At 44.7% G+C, this 13,633-nt stretch overlaps 1 protein-coding gene across 3 annotated transcripts in view; it reads right to left on the bottom strand.

Moving 5' to 3' along the window:
- Window positions 1-581: 581 nt before the first annotated feature.
- The window catches only part of SNX10 (sorting nexin 10), a 60,867-nt gene continuing 47,815 nt past the window's right edge, over window positions 582-13,633 (bottom strand). For all 3 annotated transcript variants that reach the window (XM_074268613.1, XM_074268615.1, XM_074268614.1), the window contains exons 4-7: window positions 12,005-12,105; window positions 11,225-11,323; window positions 2,953-3,168; window positions 582-2,497 (exon numbers count right to left, since the gene is read on the bottom strand). In XM_074268613.1, the coding sequence (XP_074124714.1) occupies window positions 2,416-2,497; window positions 2,953-3,168; window positions 11,225-11,323; window positions 12,005-12,105 (498 nt within the window). In that variant the 3' untranslated portion in view covers window positions 582-2,415. The remainder of the gene's footprint in view (window positions 2,498-2,952; window positions 3,169-11,224; window positions 11,324-12,004; window positions 12,106-13,633) is intronic.

Genomic DNA, 13,633 nt, shown 5'->3' with positions numbered 1-13,633 from the left:
GGAGAAGTACCAAAGTATTGCCTTAAAAAAAAATCCACGTTAATAATAGGTAGCCACTAACTCCTAGCAAACCATAAAATATTTTAGAGTATTTGACATTTGCTTTTTTAATACATCTTTTAAATAAACATTTTAAAAAATAAGAATCACTTCAATGGCCCTTATTCTCCATAAGTAACTTGTAAATGTTTTTGCCTCCATGAAAAGGTTTATATGGAATCAATCCAGGTAAGTAAGAATGCCAAGGAAGATTTGAACAAAGCAGGGAAATGGGGTGGGGGAAAGGGGAGAGATTGGGGAAGAGGTTAAGTTCAACAAAACTGGCTATCATGAGACTGGCAGGAAATAACTTATTTAGTCGACCTGTGTTTAGAAATCAAAACAACCAAACTAAAAATATTTTTCCCAAACTTTAACTGTTAAAGAAAAAAAAAAAAAAAAAAAAAAACAGAAAAGCTAAATTTATTTAATTTGCCAACATTCTTTAGGTAATTTTAAAAAATAAATAAAAATCTCAATGAAAAAAAAAAAAATGAATGATCTTTTTTTTTTCTCTCAGAAATAAACCAAACAAGCCAGACTAGATTTCTTCACGTTTAATTTAGAAACAAAAATCCACTGAATCTTATGGAACAAATTATAAGGAAGACATTTTGATATTTATGTTACAAGATCTAAAAATAACATTAAAATTTATGGCCGATCACATCTTTTCTAAAAATATTCCGAGAGCGAAATAGTGATTGTAAATTCAAATATGTATCGCTAAGAAAAATAAATAAATAAATCTAATACTACATGGCAATATACCCCCTCCTCCCCTTACCCCTATCTCCGTTACCAGGGTGATTAGAAAAGCTCTTAAATCTTGGGGATTTTTTCCTCCTGTTTTCAATTAATGGCTCTCCCATGATGCAGTAACAGGCCTCACATACTAAATCAAGATTCTAAGCAAAATCTAATAAATGTTTAGACCAAACAAGAAAGCAAGACAGCCAAATTAAGAGAATAATTCTTGTCTTGCGTTTTTGTTTTGTGTTGTTATTTCAGTACAATCCTTTGACCTCCATTAGGTGTTTATTAATAATAGAATGACAAAAATACTCCTTAAATTAACTGCCTTTTGCAAGCACCAGCCTTCAGGAGGAGCAACAAGTCACCTCCGTTTCTTTGTAAATATCTTCCTGCCAGTTTCTCAGAATGGAAACTCATTACTTTGTGTCACTGGACAAGGAAGAAATTTGGATAATTATCTTATTAAAGTGCTATGTCAACAGAAAGTTATATAAGGATATATTTCACCAGCCTGCAACATTTCTCAAGCATAGCCTTAAAGGAGGTAAGGAAATGGATAAAAAAAAAAAATTTTAATGCATAATCACACAGTTAATCTTACTTCCTAAACTAGCAGAATACTTTTTTTTTGTAAACATGACCTTGAGTCTTGTTTTTAAAACAGTCTTTTCATTTAGTGAAGAAATTCACAACCACCTAAAAATACTGAGAAATTTCAAGTGAAAAAATGACAAATTCTGAAAGAAATAAATGAATCTGTCTCTGCCAAATGTATGACAAAATCTGAGAGTCTCCACATCTGAGGCTTAGGCCGATCCTTGCTTGAAAAGATGTTTTTCTAAGTCTGAAGAGACGTCAGTTGCCCTATTTATTTGAATTAATACTCGAATAAAAAGTATTAGAATATTGGTCTGTGTTCCTAAGCTGCGTGTTCCATCAGTGTGCACTATTTATTGTGCTGGAAAGCCGAGCAGCCCTAGCTAGTACTGAGTCAGCCACACACACTCACACTAACATTCCAAGTTTTTTCCTGTGTAAGGGACAGAGCCACATAATATCAGCACATTTCCTTAATCCATGCTATGGGGTATGGCCCTTGCTAGAATATGACCTGCAAAATCCTATGACAGATTTCAAAAGTCTGTTTAAAGTGACACATCAATGGAGGGGAAATGCAATATCCTGGTTTTAACCTGTGTTTATGTACCAAGTGGATTTTTTAATTGATCAGAACCAAAGGTTTTACACAGCACATACAAATGTAAATTCACACCTATATGTTAATATAAAGCATTTCCTACTGAAGAAGGAGCTCATTTATCAATCGTTGTTTATCTCAAAAATTCTGTATTAGCCATTTTACTGAGTCACAGCCAAGAGAGTTTTCCTTGCCCTCTGCCTGGACTAAAACAAGACAACATAAAACCCTGAACTGGGAACTATTAATGAACTAAAAAAAAAAAAAAAAAAGGGGGGGGGAGGCAACAGCTTTGAGAACACATCACCAATCATGTCAACCGGACAGAAGTGCTTTATGTAGGGAGCTATTGTGAACCAACCCTGTCCTTATGACATGGGCATGATTTCCTATTACTAAGATAGTAACATAAAAATTATTTTTCAGTATTCTTGAAGATCTGGGCTTGTTTTACATCCATGTGGACTGCTGTCTTCACAACTGTGACCAAGCCCGGAGGATGAACTGCAAAAAAAAAAAAAAGAGAGAGAGAGAGAGAGAGAGAGAGAGAGAGAGAGAGAGAGAGAGAGGAAAAAAATAATAAAAAGAGGAAATTGGTTTTCACAACACACTCAAAGGCTGAGTAACAGAGGAGAAAATTAGCCATTTGGAGTGCAGTTGGATATTTTTTTAGCTAGATAATTTAAACGCGAATAATTCAAGTCTGACTAAATGAAATTCACATAATCAGAATGCAGATAATTGAATTTCTACTGCATTCATTAATTCAGTGTGGAGGTGTGTGTGAAGACTTCTATGATGAGCTGTCACAGCTCAATAAAATCTCAGTCAATTAATTTTTTCATTATCTTAGTATTACATCAACAAAAAAGTGAAGTGTGTATGTGTCTGTACACAAATATGTGGAATGTAAATACACATGCACATATAATAAATGAAAAACGAATGTAACTAAGTACCTTTCTGATCCATATTCTATAGAATTGTCTTTTTTCTCTCCTTCCTCATCTTCTTCAGGGAAACGTCTGTTTAAGGAAGCAAACTTATGAATTGCTTCGGTAACGGAATATTTTGTCTGTCCAGAAACACAGGCCTCGATATCTTCAGAACTTAAGTGACTCTGTAAGAAGAGGTGAAGCCGGCTGTCTGAGAGCAAAAGGGCATTTTGTAGGATCCTGTTTAAAAAGACAGACACACGTAAAATTGGGAGACCGGAATGGATGATTGACCTGAAGAAGAAAAAACATTTTTTAAAATATCATGAGAAAGAACACATCCGCTAGACCTAGAATTAAAGTGGATATCTATTAAGGTGATGATAGCATATGTTAACTTTTATTAAATTATTTGGAATTTTAGGTGAGTAAAAACATGAAGCTAATAGAGAAAGACATCTGTTATAAGAATAACTCCAAGGGCATTTCTGCAATTTACCCATCTGCCATAGCTATGCGGAGCAATTACAGAAATATTTTGCTTATATAATCGTAGAAATTTATTCTCCTTTAAAGAAGTTTTTAAATAGCTAACCACTAAGCTCAGTGATCTTTACTGGATAGACTGTACTGAAATGTCAAGTTTTTCAAGGACCCTTTCGTTTAAAACAAGCATAATGAATAATGGGATGCCTTACACCTAGACATGTTTTAGAAATCGGCTTTAACATATAAGTTACATATGTATATACTTCCACACAGACATGAAGTCTGGCTTAAGGTTTTTTAATAATCCAAAATTTGAATTTAACATTTCTCCCATATCTTTACCTGCATCAGGATTGTTAGAATCAGCAACCTAATTTAAGGATTATTTCTTGTCATCAAACATAAGGCTGGAATCTGAAGCACCTGGGATGTCCATCAAGTATTAACCTCCTCCATTCCAGAAAGATTTGTCTAAAGATTCTAACTCTTGTATCAAAATTATGTCTTGGCAAGATTGTGACACGCATACTAAATGGAAGCCAACGAGTAATCATAGATGTATTGTAAAGTGGGACTGTTTGGGAAACACACTTCCCCTGATTTGACAAGCCAAGGGTCGACAGCAACAATTCTGTGGCCTTTAACACGAGCCCGGGAAGGTATGGGCTTGATCTTTGATGCATTGTTCAATGATAGGTGAATTTCCTGTAACTGACATAACCCAGGAGCCAGCAACACCAAATTAAGTGGCCAGAACGAAAGCTGTCCAAAATCCAAAGACGGTCTTGGGGAATTATAGAACTTTACAGCCAGGTCTTTAGAATATAGATTTTCCCCCCTCAAACAAAAAGGACCTGATTTTCTTTTCTCTCTTTTTGGAGACCTGGCTAGACGAGCAGGGAATATTTAGCTTTATTTTTGTCTCCTTAGAAACCCAAGGTTATCAATATAATGGAAAGCCTCCCTTTGTTGGGTTCATGCATATGATACACATAGATAGAACTGACTGTATGTAACTCAAAATGAAATAGCGTGGATCAAATGAAAGAATAATTGTTAAGTGTTTAGCACAGTGCCTGGCACTTAGGAAGCACTATATAAATGCTAGCTGATATGCCTAGACATATGTATATGTGTAAATATGTTTCTTTTAATAAAAGAGGTGCTTTGAGTCTTTCCATCCTGTGAGGAATTGTTATTTGCATATGTCTACATGTATGTTCCTGTGTCGATGTGTGTACTGAAATGTATGTTTCATCCAATAATCTATACTCGGAAGTGAATTATTTGCCCACATATCTATAAATGGCATGGATATGCATAAATACTTGTGGGAATGTGTCTGAGTGTAGACATTGGGATAAAATGCAGAGACTTCAGATGGGCATGTGTCCACACGTGTGAACATGCGTGTGCATGTATTGGTGTGTCTATCACCATCCCAGGACCCAGTATATGACTACAGTTTGGGTATGTGTGTACCCATGAGCACACTAATTTTTGCACTATACTAGATGCTTGTATCTTTGAAGTTCATGGCACATACATTGATATTTATGTGAACATACTTAGCAAAACATAGCATCAAACCAAAAGACTCAGGCCCTCCTCCAGATTTCCCCCACAAACAAAAGCCACTCAGATTTCCTTTCCCAGTCTAGTCTGACAAGAATTTCGAAACAGCACAAATTTCCGACCATCCAGAGGAGACTAAATGGTTGATGCTTTTTAAATGCTACATTTCCTAGCCAGAAGTCTGAACCCATTCCTCCTTGTCATGCCTTCCCACCCGCTTACACCGCCCCCACCACCATCAAAAAAAAAAAAAAAAAAAAAAAAAATCCAGATGTGTTGATATCATGAAAAGGGGGGGGGGGGCACAACTCTCAATACCAGCCACTATCCCAGTCTGATCCCACTTAGAAAGTCTGCTCTCTACATTTGCAAATGGATCTCATGCATTCAATATTTCCCATGAGGAGGAGCTCAGCAAGGACCCCGCCCATCCCAATAAACTTTTCTGTGCTGGGTGGGAAGAGGGGGGAAGGATTATGAATTGAGGGGGGGGTCTATTTCACCCTGGGCTTCCTGCCCCTTACCTCCAGCCCCTTCCTGCCCGCCAGCCGGGGGATAAGTAACTCTTCCTGAGATTGTACTTACTGCTTTGTTGCTGTTGGAAATGTATTTTATTTTCTTTATAAAATAATGGGCAATCTTTAAAATTGATTTCCGATGGTTTGAGGCATTACACCACAGAAGTAATGAGCACTAATGTCAATGATATCGGACACAAATTCATTTTGGCTTTATTTCATGTCTAAAGCAATTCGTCCAAGCCTTGAACTGCTCCAGCGCCATTATTAACTTGCGAGTGAGCTAACACATGGGAGCAGCCAATGGCCGTGGTAAGAGCCCAGCCTGAGCAGAACCTCAAGGCTACCGGCCCTTTTCTCCAGCTATAATTCAATTTCCAATTTTACTTTACATTGGACTCATTAGTCCAGTTTTCTTTACTGCTTAATGGCGCCACCTGGAGGGCAGACAGGGGAGGCGCTTGAGGGCTCTAGCAACAGCCTCCAAGGCCCAACCTGGCCAGGCTGGGCTGGTCAGGAGGGAGGAATAATTCTGGGAGGATGCTGAGAGGATGCTGGGAGGATGCTAGAAGGATGCTAAAAACTTTCCTGAAGGCGCTTTTCAGAAGCAGCTGCATCCCGGACTGCCTGAAGCGCTCCATCTTCTGGGCACTAAGCTGGTTTTGGAAAACACCCTCTACCAGTCCGAGAGTGCTGAAAAGTGTCGTTTTTTTTAAATTAAAAAATAAATAAATAAAAGAACCAGACATGTTTCTTTTTTGTGGGAGCAGGGAAAAACTCATCCTACAGAGGAGTTACTAAAGAAAAGGAACTGGGCATTCAGCAGTGGTCCAGCAGGCCCATCACTAGAGTGATGTGTAATTCACTATTCCCTAAGTTGCTTCCCTCAGTCTGAATAAGCCGAGGCTGCCCTTCAGATGCTCCCTTCTATGGCGCTCTTCTTGTAATTTTATTGTTGCCATAAACCAATCTGGATATAATTCAAAGAACTACTGTGTGCTGCACTTTGTGCTGGGGATATGCAAACAAAATGATCCCCGTGGACAGAGTCCTCTTTTGGAAATCAAATCCTACCTATTGTCACCTGTATGACCTTCTCCTCTCTGCCTCAGTTTCCTCAGCTATAAAATGAATTAGCCCTCACAGCTCTCAAGTTATGAAACTATTTTTAAAATTCTGCCTTCAAGCAACCCATGATCTTCATATTCTTAGAGCAGGGAGCAGCAGAGTTGCCAGATGCTGAGTATTCAAAGACAAAATAAAAACTGCTTGTCTTCAGGCAGCCTACAGTCAGTGTCCTGGGTGGAAGAGAGATCTATGACTTGTAAACAGATGTAAGCACTCGATCACTGGAGGAGGAGGAGAAGACCAACTGCCAATGGATATGAGCCAAGTTTTCCCATAAGAAATGACCCATGAGGGGCATCTAGGTGGCACAGCGGATAGAGCACCAGCCCTCAAATCAGGAGGACCCTGAGTTCAAATCTGGTCTCAGAGACTTAATACTTCCTAGCTGTGAGCAATTAACCCCAATTGCCACAGGAAAAAAATGTCCCATGATTGGGGATGATGAATGGTCCTAGAGATTCTCAGATGTGGTATTTTAAAACACTTAATATTGAATGGGGACTCTTAAAAAATATAATATAAAAGTCTAAAATCTCAAACAAATTCTCTGATGCAATAGGGATTTTAAATAAACAATGGCTATTCTAAACAAAATGGCCTTTTAAAAAAAATTTACAATTTAATACTAAGAGTCAGCATTTTTCCAGAAAGAAGGAACAAAAAGTAACTCTTGGTTTGGTTCATCCAGGAAGTTTCAGGAAGCTATTTGTAATAAGAATCATAAAATCTTCCTTTTAAATGGCTCTCAAGGAGAGTTAGGGACACTGGGAAATGCAGAGGATGTAAAAACAGAAGACATACCAAAAATTTAAGTCTTTTCTTTCGCTTCACAAGTTGAAGTTGTACAGAGACAAAACACATTTCCCCCCTTACACTGGACAGTCAGAAATCTGCTTTTCCTCACTGTGATTTTATTAGGTACATCATACACACACAATTCTAATGGAAAACACCACTGGGCTGCGCCCATCTGTTCTCACGTTGACTCATGATTTCCAGTGTCTCTTGGAACTTGGCCTAATAACAGATGCCTTTTTGGACAGGGAGGAAGGTTAACCGTTGGATTTAGGCTGTCTGAAAAAGAGCCTAAAATTGATTGTCCATTTACATGAAATAAAGCAAATTTGGTCACAATCACGGAAGACATCCATGATCTGTGTTCTGGTGCCCTCTATTGAACACAGGCTTCCAATAAGAAAGGGCAAGATGTTTTCTCAGGGCCTTTTGAATCAAGCAGGTGAACTGGACATGGCTGCCAACATTTATGAGTGGGAAGGAACTGTGAGAGCAGGCCTGGATTCAACAAATAAGGTACTACCAGCTTCAAATGTACGATCCCATTCACCTACATAACCAAGGGAAACACTACAATGTTCAAAAATATAAAGGCATCAAACTATCATTATTACTACAAAGAAAAAGAAAAAATAGCTAGTTACCTAAAGCTCCAGGAGCAGGCTTCTTCCAAAGAATCCCCACCCCCCCCCAGTTCTCTAACTTTCTTATCATATAAATAATAGACAGAAAAATTTACACTTAATCACTGAAAGAAAAATGCCATCCTATACAAATTACACATGTGCAACACAAGAATTTTCACTTAAAAACCATATGAATCAACAACTAGTCATACTGGAGAAATGTCAAAATAATGACCACCACTGATGGGAACTCAAGCCAGCACGCTCTCTGAATAAGACCAAACTTCCTTAATCCATTCTGAAATTGTTCCCCTAAATCTCTCCTGACTTTGTTTTCCCAAGCTTTGGTTTTGTCCTTCAAATATTCATGACCTTTCCCTGCTCCTCCTTGATCTTATCCTTCAAATAAAACTTCTCCCCAACCATTTATCAAAACAACTCTCCTGGTTTCTCCCCCCTCCTTCTGTCTATAAAAATCACTCTTCCCCAAAGTATGGCACAAAATCATAATCAGACTTTGCCCGAGATCTTTATGCATTAATAAAGTCAGGGAGCATACCTCATCGGGATTCTTCACATTCTTTTCGCCTCATCTTGGCTCTCCCGACCTCGTCACTACCACATCATTCAGTGCCGCTTCTATAGCATGTTAAGGTCCTTCTAGTCAACTGCTTAATGGTCATAATTGCCCCCACTTTACAGAAAAGGAAACTGAGGCTCGAAAGGTGGCTTCCCCAACCAGGAAGTATCAGGGGTGGGATTCAAATTCTCCCAGAATGATTATAACACATTTTCAAATAATGTCAACATCATGATTTAATAATGATGTGTTAAATGACTAATTTAATCAAAATGTTCATACTCTAAGCTTTCCTTAGGAGGTGGCTGTGGTGACAGTGCTTCGTATCTTCCACAGCTCACCGTGGAGATCAACCTGCCAAGGTGTCTATGGAGCTCAGAGAGCCACATTTGGAATTCTGACACTTGATGGCTGTGGGGCGGGAGTGAAGTCACTTCAAGTTCAGGGGTGAATTTCAGTTTCCCCATCTGTGAAATGGGCATCACTTTATTGGGATTAACAACTGACCAGGGCTGCTGTGAGCCAAAAATGGCAAAACAAATAACTACTTGTAACAGTCAGTCACTGCTACCACCGTGACTACTATTCCACCTGCACAGCTCTGAAGCGGACTTCATTTCAAAAGTGACTTGAAAGGAAAAATTCTAGAATGAGCTTCCTCCAGAAGGCTCTTGAATGTGGATCATCTGGGGGAAATCTGATGACCTTTCACACTAATGCAGGTTGGGAAACTGACGTTATAAAAAATAAGTTCAGAAACACAACCGATCTTACATTTCCACGCACCCAATCACAACACACATTGCCCTGGCTCAGAGTTCTGTCTGCACCTGCCAGGAGTATGGCACATTCGGGCTGTCCCTAAGTTCTATTCACTTCTCTGATTTCTCCAGGTGACTGTAAGTTCCTCGAGGTCAGGAGAGATTCCTTTTATCTCAGCGTCCCCAGCTCAGTGCACAAAATAGAGGCTAATAAATGTTTGTTAAACTGAAAAAGAATTGAGACTGTGCTTTCATTAATGTTGAATGGAGAATATCTTTCCCCTCTTCCTGCAAAGAGCCCATTCCTAGCGGCAGCTCGGTGGCGCAGTGGATGGAGCACCCGCCCTGAAGTCAGGAGGACCCGAGTTCAAATCTGGCCTCAGACACTTAACACTTCCTGGCTGTGTGACCCTGGGCAAGTCCCTTAACCCCAGCCTCAGAAAAAGAAAAAACAAAAACAAAACCACTCTTCCTTCATTTGAGCAAAGCCTCAGCCCAGAACCCAAAGACTCCTGTTAACCCCTGACCTCCAACCCTGGCTGCCCAGGGGAGAGCCAGTGATGGAGGCGGCTCCTGCCCAGCAGCAGAAAAAGGCCTTTAAGGAAAGCCTTGCACCGTCCCGTGCTCCGGAAGCCCCCCCGTGGGGGATGAGGGAAGGGGAAGGACACCCAATAAGTATCCAGGAAAGTCACCACGCCATAGGAACAACATAAAGACAAAGTAACTGGGGGGGAGGGGGAGATGGCATACTGATGGGGGATGGGGCTGTGTTACTATGAGGCCCATTGCGATATGGGGGAGGGGCCGGCAAAGGCTTCCCTAGATCCCCTCTCTGTCAAGAAAAGGGGGGCCCAGAGGAGAGACCGGCCTGATCTCTTCCCCTCTTATCCCCTCCCTCGGCCTTCCCCGCGGCCCAGCGCCATCAGCTCGCGTAACTGGGAGGGCCAGGGGGTTCAAGCCCGGCCGACGCGGCCGCTGCCCCTCCCCTCCGCGGCCCCCGAAGGCCCCTCCCCCGCCGCATTGCGCTGCCCCCGCCCCCGCCCGCGGGGCCTGCAGGGCTGGCACTGCGGAAGCACGTGACCGCGGCAGTCCGGGCTGTTTTCCAAGACGAAAAGCCTCAGAAAGGAAAAAACAAAACCGAGCAGCCCGAGGTGCCGCCCCCTGGGCCTCCACGAGGTGGCGCTCCGATACAGCACATGGACAGACTCCTTTTCCAGGTTCAGGAGAATTCCGAGTCGGAGCTGGCGCGGATCTCAGACCCAGGGAAGGCGGAAACTGCACCGGGGCCGCTCCTTTGGGCCCAGGGAGCAGAGCTTGGAGAGCGGCCCCAGCGCTCCATGAATCTCCTAACACTGATAATAATAAACCATGGCGAAGATGGCGGCAATCCTCTCAATCAGTGCTTGGAACTACTGAATAATTTGGATTAATGATCATCTCAGTAAGTGCACGCGCACTTAGGGATCTCCCACAATGCCCGGCGCCCAGGGGGTCCCAGGCTACCGCAGCAAAGCCGCCGGGCCGGGAAGCTCCCGCTGGGCCGCACCGGGGGCGCCGGCTTTGGCCCCTCCCCCACGCTCCGGGTCGCGGCCTTGCCTGAGCTCAGTTTCCTCCTCTGTAAAAGATGATCCTGGATCCCTTCGGGGCCGAGCCCCTGATTTCTGACTGGGGACTGGAGAGAGCGGCTCGTCCGCAGACAGCGTCCCCACCTAAGTAGGTGAGGATTCTGATCTGCCCCGCGCCTACGGTGTGACAGCGCCCGAGAGCCCGGCACGCACAGCGTCGGGGGCGCCCCCCAGCCCGGCGCAGGGGCGGGGCACTTACTTCCTCAGAAACTCTTCCAGGCCTCGGCGCCGCTGGTCCACGTGCTGGCGATTATTGATGTTGAAAAACAGGTTTTTAGAAGGAAGTTCGGGGAGTTGTCTAATAAGAGAGAAGGGGAGAGTTCTCAGTAAACCCCAAGGAAGTGGCCTGTGAGCCAACTGCCTTCCAGCCCGAAGGAACACGGGGGGGAGGGGATCCCAGCTCCTGGTCCCACGTGGAATAATGTGACTGCACTGGGGGAAAGACAGTTATTATTCCGGCCAGAGGGGTCTTCTCCCACCCGCCAGCTCGGGCAGCAGAGAGAGAAAGAAGCCCCTGTGGCCTGGCCTATTATTGGGGGGGAAACATTGAAGTCATTCAACAATCCAGCCAGCAGTTCCTGGAGGCCTACTGTGTGCCGGGCACCATGCGACAGACGGACGGGTGACAGCAGTCCCCGGGCCTGTCAGGGAGGGAGGAGGGGGACACGGGAGGGAGGAGGGGGACACGGGAGGGAGGAGGGGGACACGGGAGGGAGGAGGGGGACACGGGAGGGAGGAGGGGGACACAAGGATGCTCTAAGAAGTGACTCTGAGCTAAGGGTGGGAACAGCAGGGCTCACGGCTCGGGCAAGGCCGGGGAAAGCAGGAGATAATCGCCAGGGGGATCCGGAGGGAAGGAGGAGGGGCCAGAGGCTCCTGTCGGGGAGGAGAAGCCCATCGCCCGCCCGGAGGATGCCAATGCCCTGGCCCAGGTCAGGGAGGAGCTTCAGGGCGCGGCCCATGCCCACCCGTCACTCACAGCAGCAGCGCGTTGCTCTGAAGCCGCTGCCTGAGCCACACGAACTCCCGAAAGCGCCTCCGGACGCACGACGTCTTCATGGTGAAGCACATGCTGTTGGTCTGGAGAAAGAAATGGAAACCGGTCAGTTCCATGTGACCTGAGTTCATAAGGGGAGACGTAGACATTTATGAGATCAATGGCGAAAAGCATTCTCGAGTCCACTAGCGCCTACTGAGCGCCACTGAGCCACCACTGAGCGCCCACTAAGCGCCTACTGAGCGCCACTGAACGCCTACTATGCGCCACTGAGCGCCTACTGTGCGCCACTGAGCGCCCACTAAGCGCCTACTGAGTGGCCACTGAGCGCCCACTAAGCGCCCACTGAGCGCCTACTGAGCGGCCACTGAGCGCCCACTAAGCGCCCACTGAGCGCCTACTGAGCGGCCACTGAGCGCCTACTGAGCGCCACTGAATGCCCACTGAGTGCCTACTGAGCGCCTACTGAGCGCCACTGAATGCCCACTGAGTGCCTACTGAGCACTTACTGAGAGCCTGCTGAGTGCCACTGAACGTCTACTGAGCACCACTGAGCCGCCACTGAGCGCCCACTGAGTGCCTACTGAGCGCCTACTGAGCGCCCACTGAGACGCCACTGAGCGCCTACTGAGCACCTACTGAGCACCACTGAATGCCCACTGAGCACTACTGAGCGCCTACTGGTGTTGGGCACAAGGGATTCCAGGCAAAAAGCTCCCCGCCCTCGGAGAGTTACAACCTGGCGGCCCAAGAGCTCCGTCCCAACACGATTTAGTCAGGACAATTGAAAGGTGTAGAACAGAGGGAGGGAACCAAGACTAGGGGGATTGGGAAAGGGAGGAGAAAGGAAACCTGCATTTATTAAGTGCTTCTTGTGTGCCAGGTATTGTGCTGGGGATATACAGAAAGGCTTACCCACTCTAGAACCCTGTGACAGTGTTTCCCCTTACTCTGTAAAGTGCTTTCCCTTTCTCTAGAACCCTGCAGAGATTTCCCCCCCTTATTCTAGAACCCTGTAAAATGCTTTCCCTTACCCCAGAACTCTGAAAAGATTTTCCCCTCTTTCTAGAACCCAGTACTTTTGTTATTCGATCATTTCAGTCCGCCTCTTAGTGATCCCATTGGGGGTTTTCGTGGCAAAGACACTGGCGTGGTTTGCCATTTCTTGCTCCCCATCATTTTGCAGATGAGGAAACAGAGACAATGGTGACGTGACGATAGAGTGCATTCTCCCACTCTAGAACCCCGCAAAGCACTTCCCATACTCTTGTGATTAACAAGACGGTGGCAGTTGTGATTCCCATAGTCTTGTGATTAGCAATCCCTCACAAGGTCAACGGGGCCTTGGCCAAGGAGACACCGGCCTTCCCATAGCTGGGCCAGCCAATGACCTCCTCACCCAGGACCAACAGGGGATCCCGGCCCTCAGAAGGCCAGCCCCGGCAGGTTGCCCCAAGTTGGAAAGCTTCACAAATGGGCCTGGGCTCAGCCCGGCTCACCGAGATCACCCAGCGGTCGGCGGTGTGCCGGGGCCACAGTCACCCCTGGAATCATCCCCTGAGGAGCAAAAGGGCCGCTATCTGCATCTGCAGAGAGAGGACCCACATCAGC

The sequence above is a fragment of the Sminthopsis crassicaudata genome, chromosome 5, assembly GCF_048593235.1.
Source record: "Sminthopsis crassicaudata isolate SCR6 chromosome 5, ASM4859323v1, whole genome shotgun sequence".
NCBI lineage: Eukaryota > Metazoa > Chordata > Mammalia > Dasyuromorphia > Dasyuridae > Sminthopsis > Sminthopsis crassicaudata.
The sequence above is the reverse complement of the archived record's forward strand: the minus strand, read 5'-3'. Positions and strand labels throughout refer to the sequence as shown.